General features: G+C 43.8%; 1 protein-coding gene across 3 annotated transcripts; it reads right to left on the bottom strand.

Annotated features, from left to right (window-relative positions):
- Window positions 1-297: 297 nt before the first annotated feature.
- On the bottom strand, window positions 298-21,661 carry PPP1R3B (protein phosphatase 1 regulatory subunit 3B). Of its 3 annotated transcripts, none has more exons than XM_010331940.3 (2): window positions 21,575-21,661; window positions 298-5,390 (listed from the first exon to the last, which is right to left on the bottom strand). In XM_010331940.3, exon 2 carries the CDS (start codon window positions 5,363-5,365, stop codon window positions 4,511-4,513), a length of 855 nt encoding a protein of 284 aa, XP_010330242.1. In that variant the 5' UTR covers window positions 5,366-5,390; window positions 21,575-21,661; the 3' UTR covers window positions 298-4,510. The 3 variants fall into 3 exon arrangements, with proteins under 3 accessions (XP_010330242.1, XP_010330243.1, XP_039317064.1); XM_010331941.3 differs by lacking the exon at window positions 21,575-21,661 and adding an exon at window positions 20,773-20,861; XM_039461130.2 differs by lacking the exon at window positions 21,575-21,661 and adding an exon at window positions 6,306-7,204.
- Between the last annotated feature and the right edge of the window lie 249 nt (window positions 21,662-21,910).

Here is a 21,910-nt window from a genome sequence, read left to right as displayed (position 1 = left end):
CATCTGTCTGCCTGTACTTCAAGTGCAAATGACAGGATAAGAATGCCTGCAACCTTGGATCATTCAAAATGGGTACAGAATAACACTAGTCCCTGGATCTCTTCTCTAGCACTTACCTTCTCAGCTATGCTGTGACGACTTTAGAAAAGCAGTTATCTCCTTCTCTGCCTTGCACCTTTAACTCAGACATTGACTGTGAGCTTTCTCTTTGGAAACCTAAGATCTGCATGTGGAAATGTATTGATCTGAAATATCTCTCCGCTTCCTCTGGCTCTAAGAATAGAAGGACAGTTTCAATTTTGTTTTGTCTACCTTTATTACATTTTTGCTTTTGAGACACAAACAAATCTCTCATACCACACACACAAAAAAACATCCATTCTTGTGATTTTTAAAGTGCATTTCCCCTTGAACTTTGTGTACAAAAATATTTATCTTTTATAACATGCAGAAATTTCTTGACAAGGCACTTTTTGGTATAAAATGAAGATGAGTCCTTGGTTCTACATTCACGTTGAAGTAAAAGTGAAACATCATCACAGCTGTGTTCTCAAACCCTCAGAAGTCCAGCCGTCTCTAAAATCTCATCAACAAGACTGAAAACATTCACGGCTTTACAACGTGGGTTGCACAGCTTTATAACCATGGCCAGGAAAAACTGCCCATAACAACAGCTGTCCTTCCCAGTTCCAGATGTGTTGTCTCACTGTAGGAAATTAAGATAAGCTGTCAAATTGTCTTCGTGAGACCCTGCAAGATGCCATCATCCATGTAACTTCTTATTTCCAATTTCAGTGATCATGTCAGGAGACATGTGATCGGGACTCTCCCAGAACGACACTTGGTTGAGAAATTTTAAAAGAGGAAACAAGGCAACCAAGGTTTTCATTCCCTATCCATTGAGAGGGAAGATCCAGAAAATGGGCACTTCCAAAAAAGTAAACACTTTTTTGATTGATAACTATATATGTAGCATTTAATGTCCATGTGACTACAACTAATTCTATTTTCAAAAAGAAAATGGTTTGAAAAGATCAAACCACAAAGCATTCTTTTTAACAGTTCCAAATTTACATCTTCTAAAAATGTACCGTATTTTACCACCATTAAAATGAAATCTTAGCAGTAAAATAAATTCTACCATTGACTCTGAAATTGTTTTAATTTCTGGAGAAATGCACAGCTCCATTATTTCTCACCAGCTCCTGTAGACCAATAACTTTTTAAATAAACCCACTGAAATTCTTCATGCCTTCCAAGAGATATTGGAAGTTTACTTATTAAATATCTTTATATAATCCAGCTTATTTATTGTACCCAATTTGCAAATGCTCCCCAGGGCACTTGAGGGAATAAATACAAAACAAAAATGAAGTTGCTTCCCTATTCCCAGACAACTGCACCTGTGGCAGGTGGCTCGTCTTTCTGGGGCAACAGGGAAAGATTGTGGGACTCGGGGTCCACTTGTTACCATAACCAAGATCTGTCTGAAGATAAACCTACAAGTCAGGCTGCAGTGAAGTCTCCAACTAAGAAACCTGTCACCCTCTGAACTATGTAGGCTTATCTACTGATGATGAGTTATCCAACCAGGAGAGAATCCATTGGTGCAGTTCCTGAGGCCATCTGAGAATTTCATGGGACAGACCGAGGACAAAAGGAAAAAGACTGTTTCCGGCAGGAGGGTAGTAGGGGAACGAGTGGTAAACAGAAGCCAGATAGAAGACAGTATTCTTCAGACCCCTGTACATCACTGAATGACAGCCCTGATGAGGAAAGTCAGGCAAGTAGAGTCTGTTATTGGAGAAGAAGGGTCTTTGCAAGCAGGTAAGGACTTGCCTTCTGAACTGTGCGGTGGGGTGAGCATCCCAGGTGTGCTGGCTGGGGGCTTGCAACCAGCGCCCCCAGCAAAAAAAAAGCTGGGGTGAGCTGAGAGAAAGGGGGTTTATGGCTGCTTTAGAAGAGATAGTTATCAGTGAATTAACATATTTCAAATTTTGACATGGGAATGTCTTAAGATCATTATTAGATAAAATTAAACTGACTTTATTAAACAGAGTCACTTGAGGCCTTTTTCTTATGAACACAGAATGATCCTTAGTTAGGTAACATGTCAATGACAGTACACTCTGTGCCTTTCCTGCATTGCAGGGAGGGCACTTCTTAAAGTAAAATTCAGGACCCACATGAAATCAGTTTTGTTTCCATCTTTGTATGATTTATGCCATTAATAGTTCTGATCACCGAATTTATAACATTTAAAGTATTGTCTGTACCTGATGTCTGGTATATCTATATAAAACATAGTTCTGTCCAGTAACAGTGTAAGGTAAAAATATTTTTTCCCCTAAAATTACATTATCATGTAATCCTAGAGTGTTACCTGGGAGAGGTACAAAAAACAAAGCATTAGATTTCAGGCTAAGAACAGCCAGTTTTAGGAATAAGAATTACATGAAACAGCACTTAAGAGCATTTAAAAAGTCAATGCATTTTAAACTTCAGAAATGAAAACAAAAACAAAACAACAAAAATAACCTAACCCAACCACAAAACTCTAGGAGGCAAGGCGCTCCATGTTTGCCTGTTAGTTATGTACAAAGCCCCATGTGAGAGGTCTTTTCAAATTAATCTAGAAAACCCAAGCACAGGACTCTTAGCTTGAAAAGCCTGACAGCTGTGCCTCCAAATCCAGGCAACTGTGCTTCCACTCCTCCTCTTGCTTGCCTTAGGAAGCAAGATCTCACTTTAGTAAGATCAGGCAAAACAGAAAATAAGAGTCATTTAGCCAAACTCTAAAAACAAAAATAGAAAAAAAAAAAAACCAACTTCCTACAAATATACATGTAAAAATATTTTTAAAGCACCCCTAAGTAAACACCAATCTTGCTCAAGAAAAATCACAGGTTTGGGCTCTATCTGAAAATGAATGTCCCAGAGGTCGGTCGGTCTCTCTCCTTTTTTTTTTTTTTTTTTTTTTTGAGACAGTTTCACTCTGTCGCTGAGGCTGCAGTGCAGTGGCATGATCTCTGTTCACTGCGACGTCCACCTCCTGGGTTCAAATGATTCTCCTGCCTGAGCCTCCCAAGTAGCTGGGATTACAGGTGCCCACCATCACACTTGGATAAATTTTGTATTTTCAGTACAGATGGGGTTTCACCATGTTGGCCAGGCTGGTCTCAAACTCCTGACCTCAGGTGATCCGCCTGTCTCGGCCTCCCAAAGTGTTAGCATAAACAGGCGTGAGCCCCGGAGGTCTCTTTTACAACAGCACTAACCAACAGACTTTAGTCCAATATGGTTAAGAACAATTAATCTCTGAAATTTCAGAGATGGCAAACACTTAAAATAGTAACACCTTGGGTGAGGTTTTTCTCCCTTATCCCTTTACATATCCACACACCATAAATAAGAACACCCAAATCCATGTCCCTGGGTGCTGGTGAAGTGTTCTAGATATTGTAAATCACAGTCAAAATAAAACCATTTTCTGAAGGCTTCGAGGAGATACTGGATCTGCAAATCAGATGTCCAAAACACAGCAGAAAAGATGACTCTCCAGGAAAGGAGATCCAAAATTATTTCATAAAGAATGGGCTAAACCAGCCAAGCAAGTTAAAACAAATCTTGTCACTGAGGTTTCCAGCAACTCAGGGTAAGTGTGGGGACTTGGAGAGCTCCTCTCAGAAGGCAAGAGGAGAAGCTGAAAGTGTCCCCACTCATGACCGACCTGCCTTGTCAGAGCCCCGCAATCTATGACACTGCCCAGGAGCCAGTGGCTTTTGATGACTGGTGTGTCACTCTCCGCTGGAATAATCTATGGGGCCAAGAAGAGGGGAGAGGAAATGGCTGTTTCAGTCACAAGCTAATTTGCCTTTATTATCTTTTCCTGAACATCAGATGAACTATGGAAGAACATCAAATGCAAAACATGAACGTGCAGAAAATGGGAACCAATCTCATTTCTCTTCTGCAGTTGCATTAGAAATATGCATCAGGTCAATGTGTCACAGTGCAGAGATAAAGCGTGAAGTACACGTAGACGGGGGACCCGCAGCAGCTTGCAGGAAAGGCCTGGCTGGCAGAGAGCACCCAAAGATGAACACTACGAACAGTGAGGGTCCAACGGGAGGTAGCAGGGGCTGAGCGGCTTTCAGCGACGAATGTCCCACATCTGATTGGAGAGCAGAAGAGAGACTCCTCCAGCTTCATCAGCACTGGTACAGGCTTGGTTCCCTTTCCAGCACCGACCTGCACAGACACTTTTGGCTGCCACAGTGCCGAAGCGCGCCAGCCACCACCTCTCCTTTGAGTGCGACACCGGTTGTGTGATCTGAACCTGGTTGGATTTGCTGTTTTAAGAAAGAAGTGAAGAGGATCCTTTGATTTTCCAAAACTGGGCCTCATGGAAGTCCCACTTGGCTCTTCCCTGGCCTTCCATCTCCACTGCACAGTGAGCAGAGCTAGGCTTGCCTGCAGCAGCTCCGCCACAGCCTGTCCCCTGCAGTCACTAGTAGTAAGGCCCCAGCTTTTCGTATCCTAAGTAACTTGGCCACTCTGGAAACAGACCATAGGAACACCGAGGGCTTCCGAACTGGTCAAAGGATATTCCCAAATCCGGTCCATTGTTGGGCTTGGTCGTTCCCTGGGTAGATTTTAACTCAGCCCGGATGATTCTATAGTTCTTGCCTCTGTTGCTGTCCCAGTGTGTCTGTCCATTGCACTCGTAGCACACAGCAAATTCCATTCTTTCATAAGACTGAATTTTCTCAGGCAAGCTGATGTCGAAGGAGAACGTGTCCTTGTCTGAACCGGCGTAAGTGTCCTTCACGTACTGACAAGGAAAGTCTGTGTAACTCTTCCAGGTGTCAAATGTCATCCTTATTTTCACGGTCTTCTCAAATGCAAGGTTCTGAACCTTCACAGTGCCTGCGATGGCCTTGTCCTTGAGCACGCAGTTCTCCAGGCAGACATGGTCAGCCTGAAGCCGATTTCTAAAGTCTAAGTAATCTGCAGAGGGCTGGGAAAAATCCAGAACAAAGCTCTCGCTCTCTGCTGTCGTCAAGCTCACAATGTTGTCTAGGAGCTCGGTGATGTTGAATGGGATATCTAGTGGGTCATCAAATTCTGAGAACACTTTGACCATTGTCAGGGCCAGCCCTTGGTTGTCTGCGAAGGACACGCGCTTTTTCACCTTCTTCTGGACGGCCGGAGCCACCATTCCACTGGCTTCATTCTTGCTGCTCAGCTGAATACAAGGCCTCAGCGGTTTGCTGGGCTTTGGTGAGATCTTAAAGGCAAACCTGTCTCGGCGCAAGGAAGGGGCCATGCAATTGTATCTGCACTCGATGTCCACAGCCATCATGGGGCTAGATGAATAGGCTAGAATCCTAGAAAGAGAGAAGAGAGAAAACAGCAGAGCGATCAGATAGGTATGTAAAGGCATGATTCCAGCAGGGACTGGCAAACAATGTTTCCTTTTATCTGCCCACATAGCCACAGGTCGGGATTAACTTCAGTGTGGTCCAGCACAACACGGGTTTGAGGGAAGATTATGTTGGGGAGGGGACAAGGTGGGGGGTTCAAGGTTAAAACAAAATAGTATGCAACTCACTAGTTTTAAAACTAAATGCACAGGTTTTTTTCATCAGCATTTCTTGGGGTCTTCCATTGGCTAATGTGCCCCAGAGGATCATTAAAAGGGCATATACTGTTTTAAAATTTCCCAAACCTATTTGATTAAAAAGGTATCTTCCACAGACAACTGTCCTGAGGGACACTATTTATTTATGTATTTTTAGAGACAAGGTTCACTCTGTCGCCCAGGCTGGGGTGCAGTGGTGTGACCACAGCTCACTGCAGCCTCGACCTCCTAGGCTCAAGTGATCCTCCCACCTCAGCCTGGGACCACAGGCACAAGTCACCATGCTTGGCTAAGTTTTAAAATTTTTTGTAGAGACAGGTCTCGCTATGTTGCCCAGGCTGGTCTCACACTCCTGGGCTCAATCCATCCTACTGCCTTGGCCTCTAAAAGTGCTAGGATTACAGGTGTGAGCCTCCCTGTCCACACTTTATTGAGAAGTAAAAATTGTGTATTCTTATGGTATACAACATGATGTTTTTATATATGTATACATCATGGAATGGCTAAATCGAGCTATTTAACATGCATTACATCACATGTTACTTTGCAGTGAGAACACTTAAAATCCACTCTCAGTAATTTTCAAGTATATAATGTATCATTACTAAATATAGTCACCATATTTTACAGTAGATCTCTTGAATTTATTCCTCCTATCTACCTGAAATTTTGTACCCTTTGGCCAAAGGATACCTCTCCAGTCCGTCCACCCCCAGCTTCTGGTAGCCACCACTGTATTCTCCGTTTCTATGAATTTGACTGTTTCCAATTCCACATATAAGCAAGATCATGCTGTATTTGTCATTCTGTGCCTGACTTATTGGCTTAACATCCTCCAGGTTCATCCATGTCGGCACAAATGACAGGATTTCCTTCTTTTTTCAAGTGGAATAGTATTCCGCTGTGTTTATATATCACGTTTTCTTTATTCATTCATCCACTGATGGGCATTGACGTTGATTCCATATCTTGGCTTGGTGAATAATGCTGCAGTGAACTTCAGAGTGCAGATAACTCTCTGATACACTGACTTCAATTCCTTGGAATATATGTCCTGTAGTGGGATTGTTGGGTCATAGAACAGTTCTAGTTTTAGTCTTTTGAGGAGACTCCCTACTGTTTTCCATAATGGCTGTACTAATTTACATTCCCACCAGCAGGAGACAAGCGTCCCCATTTCTTCACATCCTTGCCAATATTTTTTCCTTTCGTCTTTTTGAAAATAGCCATCCTAACAAGTGTGATGTGACATCTCTTTGTGGCTTTGTATTTGCTACAATCTGATAAAAAGAAATGGATTCATCCCACAAATATGGATTGGGTGTTTCCCATATGCCGGGCATCCAGGAAGACAGTGGGATTTAATCATGAAGACAGACACAACCCTACTTTCATTAAGCTTATGGTAGGATTTTTTTTTTTTTTTTTGAGACGAAGTCTCACTCTGTTGTGCAGGGTGGAGTGCCGTGGCACAATAACCACTGACTGCAACCTCTGCCTCCCGGGTTCAACCAATTCTGCCTCAGTCTCCTGAGTAGCTGGGATTACAGACATGTGCCACCACATCCAGCTAATTTTTAGATATTTTTAGTAGAGACGAGGTTTCACCATGTTGGTCAGGCTGGTCTTGAACTCCTGACCTCGTGATCTGCCCACCTTGGCCTCCCAAAGTGCTGAGATTACAGGTGTGAGCCACCAAGCCAGGCCAGTTTATGGTAGATTTTTAAATGTCAGGAAGCCATTCTTTTAAAAAGAACCAGCAGGCCAAGTGCGGTGGCTCACACCTGTAATCCCAGCACTTTGGGAGGCCAAGGTGGGCAGATCACGAGGTCAGGAGTTCGAGACCAGCCTGACCAACATGGTGAAACCTCGTCTCTACTAAAAATAGAAAAATTCACCTGGCATAGTGGCATGTACCTGTAGTCCCAGCTACTTGGGAAGCTGAGACAGAATTGCTTGAACCCAGGAAGTGGAGGTTGCAGTGAGCAGAGATCACACCATTGCACTCCAGCCTGGGTAACAGAGTGAGACTTCCTCTCAAAAAATAAAATAAAATAAAATAAAAAAGACCAACAATTTAGTATTTTTAAGCCTTTAACATAGATGAATTTTTGTTTTTTCCCACAAGTGAAAAATAGCCTCTGTAAGAATAAAAATCAAATAAAATCATGCTAAAAGAAGATAAATCTGAGTTAACAAAAACTAAATTCTTCTATAAGTAAAAGTGATAAAAAATACTAAAGACAAACTGTGAAAATATTACACAATAAGCATAGCAGCAGAGCTAATACCTTAATATGTATTCTTACAAAGCAATAATAAAGTCAAATAGTCCACATAGAAAAATAAGCAAAGAAAATGAATAGAAAATTCATGAAAAATATTTTTTTTTTTTTTTTTTTGAGACGGAGTTTCGCTCTTATTACCCAGGCTGGAGTGCAATGGCGCAATCTCGGCTCACCGCAACCTCCGCCTCCTGGGTTCAGGCAATTCTCCTGCCTCAGCCTCCTGAGTAGCTGGGATTACGGGCACGCGCCACCATGCCCAGCTAATTTTTTTGTATTTTTAGTCGGGGTTTCACCATGTTGACCAGGTTGGTCTCGATCTCTCGACCTTGTGATCCACCCGCCTCGGCCTCCCAAAGTGCTGGGATTACAGGCTTGAGCCACCGCGCCCGGCCGAAAAATATTTTAAAGTGGCATATAAATATGCAAAATGCTCAACCTTATTATTTAAGAAATTTAGATTAAAAACAATGTATGTTTTTACCTATTGAATTACGAAAAAATTTTAAAAGATAATGCAAACTTTTTTTTTTTTTTTTTTTTTTTTTTAAGACTGGGTTTTACTCTGTCACCTAGGCTAGAGTGAAGTGGTGTGGACACGGATTATGGCAGCCTTCAATGTCCTGGGCTCAAGCAGTCCTCCCACCTCAGCCTTCCAACTAGCTAGGACCACAGGCACGAGCCACCATGTCTGACTAATTTTTAAAAAACATTTTTTATAGAGACAAGTTCTCACTATGTTACCCAGGCCAGTCTTGAATTCCCAGACTCAAGCAATCCTCCCATCTTGGCCTCCTAAAATGCTGGGATTGATAGGTATGAGCCACTGTGTCCAACCAATGCAAAACATTCATTAGTTTAAATTGGCACAACCTTTCTAATTTTTTAATCATTTTTATTCTAATATCACATAGAGACATTTATCCTAAGTAAAGAATTAAAAATGCATAGAGGTTAATGTAGTAAAATGTTCAATGCTACATTAGAGGGGGAAAAAAGTGACAATAACCCAGATGACCAATAACAGGGACCTGGTTAAATCAAATGCACCACATCCATGTGATGTACTTTTAATTATTATTTTTTTCCTTTTTTGAGACAGAGTTTCACTCTTGTCGCCCAGGCTGGAGTGGGCAATGGTGTAATCTCCGTTTACTGCAATCTTCACCTCTCAGGTTCAAGTGATTCTCCTGCCCCAGCCTCCCAAGTAGCTAGGATTACAGGAACCTGCTACCACACCTGCTATTTTTTTGTATTTTTAGTACAGACAATGCTTCACCATGTTGGCCAGGCTGGTCTTGAACTCCTGACCTCAGGTGATCCACCCACCTGGGCCTCCCAAAGTGCTGGGATTACAGGCAGGAGCCACCATACCTGGCCCATGTAATGTAATTTTATATCATCATTAAAGCCATTGTTTTAAAAAAAGATTTAAATGGAATGAAAAGAGTTATATTTATGTTTATATATATATATATATATATATATATAGAGAGAGAGAGAGAGAGAGAGAGAGAGAGAGAAAGAGAGGGAAGACAAATTGTACATAGTTGTACATAGTACATAGAAACTAGTCTTTTGGGGAAAAAATGCAGTTGATCCTTGAATGACATGAGCTTGAACTTTGTAGGAACAAATGCTCAGATTTTCTTCTGCCTCTGCCACCCCTGAGACGGCAAGACCAACCGCTTCTCCTCCTTCTCAGCCCACTCAATGTGAAGAGGGTGAGAATGAAGACCTTTTTGATGACCCACTTCCACTTAATAGTAAATGCATTTTCTCTTCTCTATGATTTTCTTAACATTTTCTTTCCTTTAGCTTACTTTACTATAAGAATACAGTGGGAGGATCCAAGATGGCCATTTAGGAACAGCTCAGGATTGCAGCTCCCAGTGAAAGCGCAGAGGGTGAGTGGACACCACATTTCCAGATGGATTTTTATTGCCCACAGACCAGGAGATTCCCAGGCAGAGGGGCCCCACGGGTCACCAGAGTGGCTGTTTTGGCTAGTGCAGCTGCTTTGCCCAGCACGGCTGCTTTGCCGGTGCCCCGGTGCGGCGGTTCTCCATAAAAAATACACTGGTCCAGGTGCCCTTTTAGCTGGTGATTGGAGCCCTGGGAAGTCACCCATTCATCTGATTAAGAAGGGCATTGGGAGCCAGACTAGGAGATTCCTGGGCAAAAAAAAGTGCCACAAATCTCAGCACTGCTGTTTAAGCTGGCACAGTGAGTCGCTGCACAGGAAATCACACAGATTCCGGTGCCTTTTCAACAGGCAACTGGAACACCTGGGAGAGAGTCAACTGTTCAACTAGAAAAAAAAAAAAAAAAAAAAAAGGCTCTGAGGCAGGGATCCAGGTAATCAGGCTTGGCTGGTCCCACCCTCACAAAAGAACAGCAATCAGAAACTCTCTGGATTGAGAGTTTCACAGCAAGCACAGCTGAACCCAGGACAGTCTAGCTCTGTGGGGGAGGTGCGTCCGCCATTACCGAGGCAATCTACCACTAAGGAGGTATTCTGCCATTGCTGAGGCAGCCTGCTGTTGCTGAGGCAGCCTGCTCTTGCCAAGGCAGCCTGCCATTGCAAAGCAACCTGCCATTACAGAGAGAGTCTGCCAATACAGAGGTGGGGCACCATTGCCGAGGCAGTTCTAACTACACCCATATAAACAGGACTGCAGGGAAGTTCACATGGCAGCTGGGCAGAGCCCACAGCAGCTCAGCAAAGCGTCTGCAGGCAGACAGTGACTAGGCTGCCTCCTTGCTGGGCAGGGCAGCCCTGAAAAAAAGGCAGCAGCACAATGGAAACTCATAAATAAAGCCCTAACTCCCTGGGACAGAGCACCTGGGGAAAAAAAAAAAGAGAGTTTGAGTTCTGCTACAGCAGACCTATACGTACCTGCCCAGTGGCTCTGAATGAACAACAGAACTCACAGCTCAGCACTTGAGCTCTTATAAAGGACAGACTGTCTCCTCAAGCGCTCTCTGACCCCCATATATCCAGAGTCATCTCATAAAAGAGAGATCAGACTGACATTTGGCTGGTATCCTTTTGGGACAAAGATAGCAGAAGAGAAACTGGTAGCAAATCTTACTGTTCTGTAGCTGCTGCAGGTGATCCCCAGGCAAGCAGGGCCTGGAGTGGACCTCAGCAGTTCTACAGCAGAGGGGCCAGACTGTTAGAAGAAAAACTAAGTAACAGAAATAACTTCATCATCAATGAACAGGACGTTCACTCAGAGACCCAGTCTGAAAGTCAGCAACTACAGAGAAGACAGGTGGATAAATCCACAAAGATGGGAAGAAACCAGCACAAAAAGGATGGAAACACCCAAAACCAGAAGACATCTCCTCCTACAAGGGATCACAACTCCTCACCAGCAAGGGAACAAGGTTGGATGGAGAAGGAGTGTGATGAAATGACAGAATCAGGCTTCAGAAGGTGCGTAATAAGAAACTTCTGTGAGCTAAAAGAACATGTTCTAACCCAATGCAAAGAAACTAAGAACCTTGAAAAAAGATTTGATGAAATGCTAAAGAGAATGGACAACTTAGGATAATAAGTGAATTGATGGAGCTGAAAAACACAACACAAAAACTTCGTGAAGCGCGCACAAGTTTCAACAGCCGAATTGACCAAGCAGAAGAAAGGATATCAGAGGTTGAAGATCAACTCAATGAAATAAAACAAGAAGGTAAGAATAGAGAAAAAAGGGTAAAAAGGAATGAACAAAGTTTCCAAGAAATGCGGGACTATGTGAAAAGACCTAATCTACCTTTGATAGGTGTACCTGAATGTGATGAAGAGAATGAATCCAAGCTGGAAAATACTCGTCAGGAAATTATCCAGGAAAACTTCCCCAACCCAGCAAGGCAGGCCAATATTCAAGTTCAGGAAATACAGAGAACACTACAAAGATATTCCTCAAGAAGAGCAAACCCATGGCACATAATCATCAGATTCACCAGGGTTGAAATGAGGGAGAAAATGCTAAGGGCAGCCAGAGAGAAAGGTCGGGTTACCCTCAAAGGAAAGCCCATCAGACTCGTAGCAGATCTCTCAGCAGAAACCCTACAAGCCAGAAGAGAATGGGGGCCAATATTCACCATCCTTAAAGAAAGTAACTTTCAACCCAGAATTTCAAATCCAGCCAAACTAAGCTTCATAAGTGAAGGAAAAATAAAATCCTCTGTGAAAAAGCAAGTACTCAGCGATTTCATCGCCACCAGGCCTGTTTTACAAGAGCGCCTGAAAGAGGCTCTACACATATAAAGGAACAACCAGTACCAGCCACTTCAAAAACATACCAAATGGCAAAGAGCATCAACACAATGAAGAATCTCCATCAACGAACAGGCAAAACAACCAGCTAGCATCAAAATGGCAGTATCAAATTCACACATAACAATATTAACCCTAAATGTAAATGGACTAAATGCCCCAGTGAAAAGGCAGAGATTGGCAAGTTGGATAAAACCCAAAACCCGTCAGTGTGCTGTATCCACGAAACCCATCTCACATGCAAGGATACACAAAGGCTCAAAATAAAGGGATCGAGGAGGATTTACCAAGCAAATGGAGAGCAAAAACAAAAGCAAGAGTTGCAATTCTCATCTCTGATAAAATAGACTTTAAAGTGACAAAGATCAAAAGAGACAAAGAAGGACATTACATAATGGTAAAAGGATCAATGCATAAGAAGAGCTAAGGATCCTAAATATATATGGACCCAATACAGGAGCACCCAGATACATAAGGCAAGTTCTTAATGACTTACAAAGAGACTTAGACTCCCACACAATAATAGTGGGAGACTTTAACACCCCATTGTCAATACTAGACAGATCAACCAGACAGAAAATTAACAAGGATATCCAGGACTTGAACTCAGACCTGGAACAAACAAACTTAATAGACATTTACAGAATTCTCCACCCCAAATCCACAGAATATACATTCCTCTCAGCACCACATCACACCTACTCTAAAATTGGTCACATAATTGGAAGTAAATCACTTCTCAGCAAATGGAAAAATCTTTACAGTCTCTCAGACTGTAATTCAATCAAGTTAGAACTCAGAATTCAAAAAATAACTCAAAAATGCACAGCCTCAACGAAACTGAACAACTTGCTCTTGAATGTTGACTGGATAAACAATAAAATGAGGGCAGAAATAAAGATGTTCTTCAAAACCAATGAGAATGAAGACACAACATACTAGAATCTCTGGGACACATTTAAAGCAGTCTCTAGAGGAAAATATATAGCAATAAGCACCCACATGAGAAGCAAGGAGAGATCGAAAATTGACACTCTATCATCAAAATTGAAAGAGGTAGAGGAGCAAGATCAAAAAAACTTAAAACCTAGCAGAAGACAAGAAATAACAAAGTTCAGAGCAGAACTGAAGGAGATAGAGAAACAAAAAAAACCCTTCAAAAAATCAGTAAATCCAGGAGCTGGTTTTTCGAAAAGATCCAACAAAATAGATCACTAGCCAGATTAATAAAAAAGAAAAGAGTATAACCAAACTGATGCAATAAAAAATGATAAAGAGGATATCACCACAGATTCCACAGAATTTCAAACCATCATCAGAGATTATTACAAAGAACTCTATGCATATAAACTAGTAAACCTGGAAGAAATGGATAAATTCCTGGACACTTGCCTCCTCCCAAGCCTAAACCAGGAAGAAGTTGAAACCCTGAATAGACCCTGAATAGAAGTTGAGGCAGCAGTTAAGAGCCAACCACCCAAAAAAAGCTCAGGTCCAGACAGGTTCACAGCAGAATACTACCAGACATACAAAGAGGAGCTGGTACCATTCCTTCTGAAACTATTCCAAATAATCCAAAAAGAGGGAATCCTTCCCAAATCATTTTATGAGACCAACATCATACTGATACTAAAACCCAGCAGAGACTCAACAAGAAAAGAAAACTTCAGGCCAATATCCGTGATGAACATAGATGCAAAAATCTTCAATAAAATATGGCAAGCCGATTGCAACAGCACATCAAAAAGCTTATCCACCATGATCAAGTAGGATTTATCCCGGCGATGCAAGGCTGGTTCAACATACACAAGTCTATAAACGTAATTCACCACATAAACAGAACCAAAGACAAAAACCATATGATTATCTCAATTGATGCAAAGAAGGCCTTTGACAAAATTCAACAGCCCTTTATGCTAAAAGCCCTCAATAAACTAGGTATTGATGGAATGTATCTCAAAATAATAAAAGCTATTTACAACAAACCAACAGCCAATATCATACTGAATGGGCAAAAACTGGAAGCATTCCCTTTGAAATCTGGCACTAGACAAGGATGCCCTCTCTCACCACTCCTATTCAATATAGTACTGGAAGTTCTAGCCAGAGCAATCAGGCAAGAAAAAGAAATTAAGAGTATTCAAATAGGAAAGGAGGAAGTCAAATTGTCTCTATTTGCAGATGGCATGATTATATATCTAGAAGACCCCATCGTCTCAGCCCAAAATCTCCTGAAACTGATAAGCAACTTCAGCAGAGTCTCAGGATACAAAATCAATGTGCAGAAATCACAAGCATTCCTATACACCAGTAACAGACTTAAAGAGAGCCAAATCAAGAACAAACTGCCATTCACAATTGCTACAAAGAGAATAGAACACCTAGGAATACAACTAACAAGGAACCTAAAGGACCTCTTCAAAGAGAACTACAAACCACTGCTCAACAAAACAAGAGAGGACACAAACAGATGGAGAAACATCCTATGTTCATGGTTAGGAAGAATCAATATCGTGAAAATGGCCATACTGCCCGAAGTAATTTACAGATTCAATGCTATCCCCATGAAGCTATCAATGACCTTCTTCAAAGAACTGGAAAAAAACACCTTAAACTTCATATGGAACCAAAAGAGAGCTTGCATAGCCAAGTCAGTTCTAAGCAAAAATAACAAAGCAGGAGGCATCACACTACCGGACTTCAAACTATACTACAAGGCTACAGCAATCAAAACAGCATGGTACTGGTACCAAAACAGAGATACAGACCAATGGAACAGAACAGAGGCCTCGGAGGCAAGACAACATATCTACAACGATCCTATCTTTGACAAACCTGACAAAAGCAATGGGGAAAGATTCCCTGTTTAATAAATGGTGTTGGGAAAACTGGCTAGCCATGTGCAGAAAGCAGAAACTGGACCCCTTCCTGACACCTTACACTAAAATTAACTCCAGATGGATTAAAGACTTAAACATAAGACCTAACAACATAAAAACCCTAGAAGAAAATCTAGGTAAAATCATTCAGGACATAGGTGTAGGCAAGGACTTCATGACCAAAACACCAAAAGCATTGGCAACAAAAGCCAAAATAGACAAATGGGACCTAATCAAACTCCACAGCTTCTGCATGGCAAAAGAAACAGTCATTAGAGTGAATTGGCAACCAACAGAATGGGAAAAAATTTTTTACAGTTTACCCATCTGACAAAGGTTTGATATCCAGAATTTACAAAGAGCTAAAACAGATTTACAAGAAAAAAACAAGCCCATTCAAAAGTGGGCAAAGGATATGAACAGACACTTAACAAAAGAAGACATACATGAGGCCAGCAAACATGAAAAAATGCTCATCATCACTGGTCATTAGAGAAATGCAAATCAAAACTATACTGAGATACCATCTCATGCCAGTTAGAATGGCGATCATTAAGAAATCTGGAGACAACAGATGCTAGAGAGGATGTGGAGAAATAGGAACACTTTTACACTGTTGGCAGGAGTGTAAATTAGTTCAACCATTGTGGAAGACAGTCTGGCCATTCCTCAAGGACCTGGAAATAGAAATTCTAATTGACCCAGCTATCCCATTACTGGGTATATATCCAAAGAATTATAAATCATTCTACTATAAGGACACATGACACGAATGTTAATTGCAGCACAGTTTACAATAGCAAAGACCTGGAACCAACCCAAATGCCCATTGATAATAGACTGGACAGGGAAAATGTGGCACATATACACAATGAAATATTATGCAGCCATCAGAAAGAATGAGTTCATGTCATTTGTAGGGACATGGATGAACCTGGAAACCATCATTCTCAGCAAACTGACACAAGAGCAGAAAATCAAACACCGCATGTTCTCACTCAGAGGCAGGTGTTGAACAGTGAGAATACATGGTCACGGAGAGGGGAACACTACACACTGGGGTCTGTTGGGGGGAAATAGGGGAGGGACAGGGGGTGGGGAGTTGGGGAGAGATAGCATAGGGAGAAATGCCAGATATATGATGGGGAGGAAGGCAGCAAATCACAGTGCCACGTGTTTACCTATGCAACTATCTTGCATGTTCTTCACATGTACCCCAAAACCTAAAATGCAATTTTAAAAAGCCAAAAAAAAAAAAAAAAACTACAGTACACGTTACATATAAAATACAAAATATGTGTTAGTTAACTGTTCATGTTATTGGTAAGACTCTGGCCAACAGTAACCTATTATAAGTGAAGGTTTTGGGGAGTTCAAACTTATATGTGGATTTTTCGACTGTGTTGGAGGCTAGATTCCCCTAGACCCCATGTTGTTCAAGGGTCAATTGTATTATGTAAATGCAGAGAAAAAAGACTAGAGATATATTTAAAACCAGAATACCTAGGTGACAAGATTTCAGGAATTTCTGGTTTCCTTGTTTGTATTGTCTTCTATCTTCTAAAATAATATTGCATCTATCATCAGAACAAAATGAACCCTAAAAAAATCCTCAAATATTTTAAGATATGCCAAAAACCCATCCCAATACTACTGTCTCACTAAAGCTCAGCACTTTTTTTTTTTTGAGACAGGATCTTGCTGTGTTGCCCAGGCTGGAGTGCAGTGGTGCAATCATAGCTCACTGGAACCTCGAACTCCTGGGCCCAAGCAGTCCTCCCACCTCAGCCTCCAAAGTAGCTGAAACTACAGGTGTGCACCTCCATGCCCAGCTAATTTGTCAGTTTTTATGAGGAAGGGTCTCACCATGTTGCCCAGGTTGGTCTCAAAACTCCTGAGCTCAAGCAATCCTCCCACCTCGGCCTCCCAGAGTCTGAGCATTTTTTATCATTCTGATTACCAGGACAAATTTATATTTTGATTTGACAGTTTCAGTGGAGTAAATTAAGGAAATGAGTGACAAGACTAGGATTAAAATCTCAAGTCTGAGAATCAGAGAACACAGGATCTGGATGAGTCCGCAAACCTGTCTTCCCCCTTTATGGCACAGGTGTAGGTCTGTGATGATGTGTTAGGGTGCTCACTCTCCAGCAGCCATGGCCACCCGGAGAAGTGACAGGCAGGCAACATGTCAACTGTCTTCTGTCAAGAGCTGGGACCACTGGTTCAGTCCAGTAAATAACCTCTCATTTTCACCTTTTGATTGTGATTAACCAAACACATAAAGAAAAAATGTGAAAGAACAAGCACATGTCAGATTTGACCCCATTTTTCCAAAAGTCCAGCACTTCCCTGGGATGCAGGAAGCGCTAACAGATGGCCAGTCCAAGAAATGCACATATTCAGAACCAAATACGACAATAACTTATGGTCAGAATGCAGGTGCTTAAATATGCATTTTAAAGGATATCTGTCTCACTGTTTCCCCTCTAACAAACTCAATCTAGTGAAAGCTTTAAGGGCAAATATGCTTTCAATTATGTGTTCTTATACCCACATAACTGTTCTGGAAAGGAAAGTTCTGACCGAATTAGGCAAAGTAGGTTTACACAGATTCAATGGATTGACTAACAGGTTCAACGTTTAAAAAAAAAAAAAAAAAAAAAAAAAAAAAAAATCCTATACTTACAAATTATCTAAATTTTAGTTCTTCTTGTCCTTTGAAAAACTGTGTTGGAATTCTAACCTCAGCTCTAACTTTAACACAAGTGGTGTTTTTGTTTTGTCTCTTTTTTTTTTTTTTCCCTGAGACAGGGTCTTGCTCTGCACCCAGGCTGAAGTGCAGTGGCACGATCTCAGCTGCAACCTCTGCCTCCCAGGTTCAAGCAATTCTCCTGCCTAAGCCTCCCAAGGTGCATGCCACCATACCTGGCTAATTTTTGTATTTTTAGTAGAGATGGGATTTCACCATGCTAGGCTGGTCTCGAACTCCTGATCTTGTGATCTGCTTGCCTCAGCCTCCCACAGTGAGGAGATTATAGGTGTGAGACACTGCCTGGCCTCATTTTTAGATAAGTATGAAAACCAAACAAGAGGCTATATCTGGCATCCCAGTGTCCCCCACTCTACCCATCCTTAACAATCTGGGTGCGAACTGAGGGAGGAGAGGTTCCTCTTTACAGCTTCCTCCTCACCTGAGTTAGCACAGGTCAGCTGCAAGTTCTCTATGCTCCTCCAACAAGCCTGTAAACCAATCTCCTATGTACTTTTCTGCAAGTTAGAAAACGGCTTGGAAACTCTCAAGATACTGTGGAAACTGAATTCCAAAGCAAAAGGATCAATCAAAGAATATACACACTTGCAACTGATGAAAGCCACTGTCCCAAGTTCTAATCCCGCAGGCTGAAGAGACTTAGCTGAAGAACTTGGCACTATTTCAACCTGGTGGCATAAATTTGCCCCTGAGATTCCTTTTATCACCAAGCTGTAAGAACAAGCAGAAGTTCGGGTTGGAGAGGCCAGGCTCTAGTCAGAGCCAAAGCAAATTAAACAATTCTGCCAGCACTTGCCAGAGCCAAATTGCTATTGCAAGATTCTTCCATGAAGGGCAAAAGTAGGGTTATGATGGCCCAGGAGGGCTACTGCCCCGAAGACATTGCACAAGCAAACCCAGTCTAGAATCACTTCACTCTGTGTGTCACCATAACTGCGAGTGAGAACACTAACCTGTGTGGCCTCAATCTGGGGTGTGTCTCAACTGTCAGTCACCTTGCCTGTCCTCACAGATTCCAGCTTTTCTTTCCCTGACCATTGTCCAAGAATCAGTATACCAAAGTGTTGGTTTGATGCAGGCTTTCCTGATCTGCTCAGGAATTCCCCAATAGATGGTGACAGGGATGGCTGTCGTCATTCAGAAGAACTCCTAGCAACTGAGCTGTGCAAGGTAATATTAAGTTACTGAAAAGGAGGCACCTGGACAGGTGCTTCTTTAGCAAATGACATGAAAATGATCAGTTCTGACACAGGATGCACCAGGCTACACCCCAGCCTCCTCTCCTGACAGACTCTCTGGCTGCTCCAGCTCTGTCCTTTTCCCAGGCCAGGGAATATGAGTCACCAAAGTTGGTCAGGAGAAAAAAAAAAAACCAGAAGCTGTGGACATACATTTGAACCAGGAGAGCAGGACTCAGGATCTGATGCCAGTTGAAGGACAGGAACAAGAGTGTATGAGTGCTGCTCCCAGGTAGGTATGAATTCTCAGACAGGCTTCCATAGAGATGCCTCAGAGATAAGGGATCAATTTCCCTGGTGAGGGACTGGGCCATGCTTCAGGGTAGATTTCAGTATTCACAGCTAAGACAGGGCAGACCCTAACAGAGCATGGAGATAGTTTTCCATAAATGCTTTCTCTGTTCCACTAATGACAACACACCTTCTCAAGACAGCTGGCCAAGGTTAGGCAGCCATGGTGATTTTTCTTGTGAAAACTACAGACCTGCACAGAAAATAACCCCATGACCTTCACTGTTTCAGGCAGCTGAGCTACTGACTTTCTGGCTGTACCTTTAATAGGAAACAAAATTTTTTTTAAAATTAGGGCCACAGCATTATCCCCTCCATTCACTCATTCTCTCTCTTTTCTGATAAGGCACACACACACACACAGATGCACAAACAACCTACCAGGAACACTGAAATCTGCCAAATTGCATTAAGTAAACATTCATAACCAGATTATAGTTTTCATTTTTAAAGATATGGCCATCTACCTCCCTCCAACAATTCTTTATTCCTTTCCAAAACATTTGACTGATCCGGCGGTGAGAGAGTGCACATCTCTCCCCTTTGTGCGCAGACCATGGAGCCCTATTCACACAGCCTTAAAGGCTACTTGTACCCCTTGATTCCATCCTCATCATCCAAAGCATCTTGGAGATTGATACTTGTGAATGAGGTTGCATATTCTAGGAAAAAGGCAAGTTCAAATGACACAGCCCATGCCTTCGAAAAACGTACAAGGGAATATAGGGCACTAGGCTAAGAATGCCCGAACCTTGCTGTGCTACTTGAGCCAGTCACTCAACCCCTCTAGGCTTGAGGTGCCCCTCCAAGGTCCCTGCTGGCCCTGACATTGTATGTTGCGACTCATGCCTGGTGGCGCTTCTCTTCCCGCTAACTTTTTTCCCTAAATACCCAACTGTACTTTTGTGGTAATTCCTCCAGCTGTATTCACTTCAGTTTTGGCTCCTGGACAGCTCTACCTAAGGAACCATTCCTTCCTCTCCTCTTCCTCCCAGCCCAAAGCCTGAATTGTCTCTTCTGCTGCACCTGGGTCTCCCAGGCAGACTCTGCCACTCAGACCAGTCTCCAATACCTCCCACCGCCTCTCCCAGTTCCCAAGTCCAGTCTTTCCTCTGTTTTCTCCTCTTTTTCAGAAAATGCCCTGACAGGCCCCAAATCTCCCGGTAAGTCGTTACTGGCCCCCAATCCCTCTTTAGCACCTACTGTGCCATCCACACCCCTTTCTTTGGGTTCTAAAGGGAGACAGGAAAGGCCAGTGCTCTCCAGGCTGAAGGATCCGACAAGTCACTCTCTGACCCTGTCCCTTCCGTCCAGCTCGCCCAGGGCTGCACTCCGCCCCCAACCTTCCTACAAGCCTCCTTGGCCTCGCGCTGCACCCACCTTTTGGGCGGCGGAAAAGCCCCTTCCCCAGCTCGCTGGCTTCATCGGAGAGCCTGCAGGGTTGTGGCAAGGGCGGCCACCGCTGCCCGACTACGACTACGTGAGCGTCGGTGTGTCCGGGAGGCAGGGCCTGGGCTGGGTTCCCGGAGATGTCGGCGGGGGGAGGAAGACGACGGGGAGGAGGAGCCCGTTATCGCACCCGGGCGGGGCCGGCAACGGGATAACCCCGGCCGGTGCGAGCAGCGCGACACCAGCACCCTCGCGCGGCCGCCTGGCCCCCGCGGGCCCGGGACGAGGGATCGTCCTAGGTCCCGTCGCCCTCGGCAACCTGAGAGCCTACCAAGTGTATTTCCTCGCGTTGCATAGGGAAACTGAGGCCCAGAGAGAGACGACGCGGCTTGTCCTTAAGCTCCAAACCCCACTACCCAACTTTGTAGGCATCTCCGGACCTGTCGGGACCCGGGACTGGGAACTTGTGCGAGGCTGGAAACCAGAACAACAGGTGGCAAAGCGATCAGCCGCCCAGTGGCAGCTCCCGGGTCACCGTCGCAGTGGGGCCCAGCAGCTCAGTGGAGCACGTGGGCGCGGCAGGCGCATCCCAGCTGCCGTCCGTGGATCGCCCTCTCCATGTTGAAGCAACAGCTCCCTGGGGCCCACCTAGACTGTTCCAGCGCCGGAGTGACAGTGCAAGTCGCACGATGAAAGTGTAGGTGGCAGGAACCCAAACAGGTCCCCGCTGCATGCCCTCGCCTCGGTGTCCCCCGTCCCTTCCTTCGGACTCGAGGCTTGGGAAAGTACGTACCGGGTTCAGCTCATAAGTCCCGAGGGCAGACGTGCCAGCCTGCGGCAGCATCCGCGCACGGGGCGATGGTCGGGGAACAGGGACAGCAGCTGTGACGGCAGGAGCCGGGCGCCAGGCTCGAGTTCGCGCCCCCAGCGGACGGCCGCGTCAGTCTGTGCGCGAGAGCGGCGCGCTCGCCTCCTCCCTCTGGCAGTCACCCGGGACTCCAGCTCCCCGCGGCCGCTCTGCCCCCTTTAACTTTCCGGCCACCTCTTGGGACTCAAGATTCCATCCCGGACCCCATTTCACGTGAACACCCCCCGCAGCCAATGGTTGTGCCCGGGACTCCAGCCGCCG

The sequence above is a fragment of the Saimiri boliviensis genome, chromosome 13 (genome assembly GCF_048565385.1).
Source record: "Saimiri boliviensis isolate mSaiBol1 chromosome 13, mSaiBol1.pri, whole genome shotgun sequence".
In the NCBI taxonomy this organism is placed as follows: Eukaryota; Metazoa; Chordata; class Mammalia; order Primates; family Cebidae; genus Saimiri; species Saimiri boliviensis.
The sequence above is the reverse complement of the archived record's forward strand: the minus strand, read 5'-3'. Positions and strand labels throughout refer to the sequence as shown.

Bases quoted from the DNA above. Each gene is read 5' to 3' on its own strand.
- PPP1R3B (XM_010331940.3), bottom strand. From the start codon at position 5,365: ATGATGGCTGTGGACATCGAGTGCAGATACAATTGCATGGCCCCTTCC.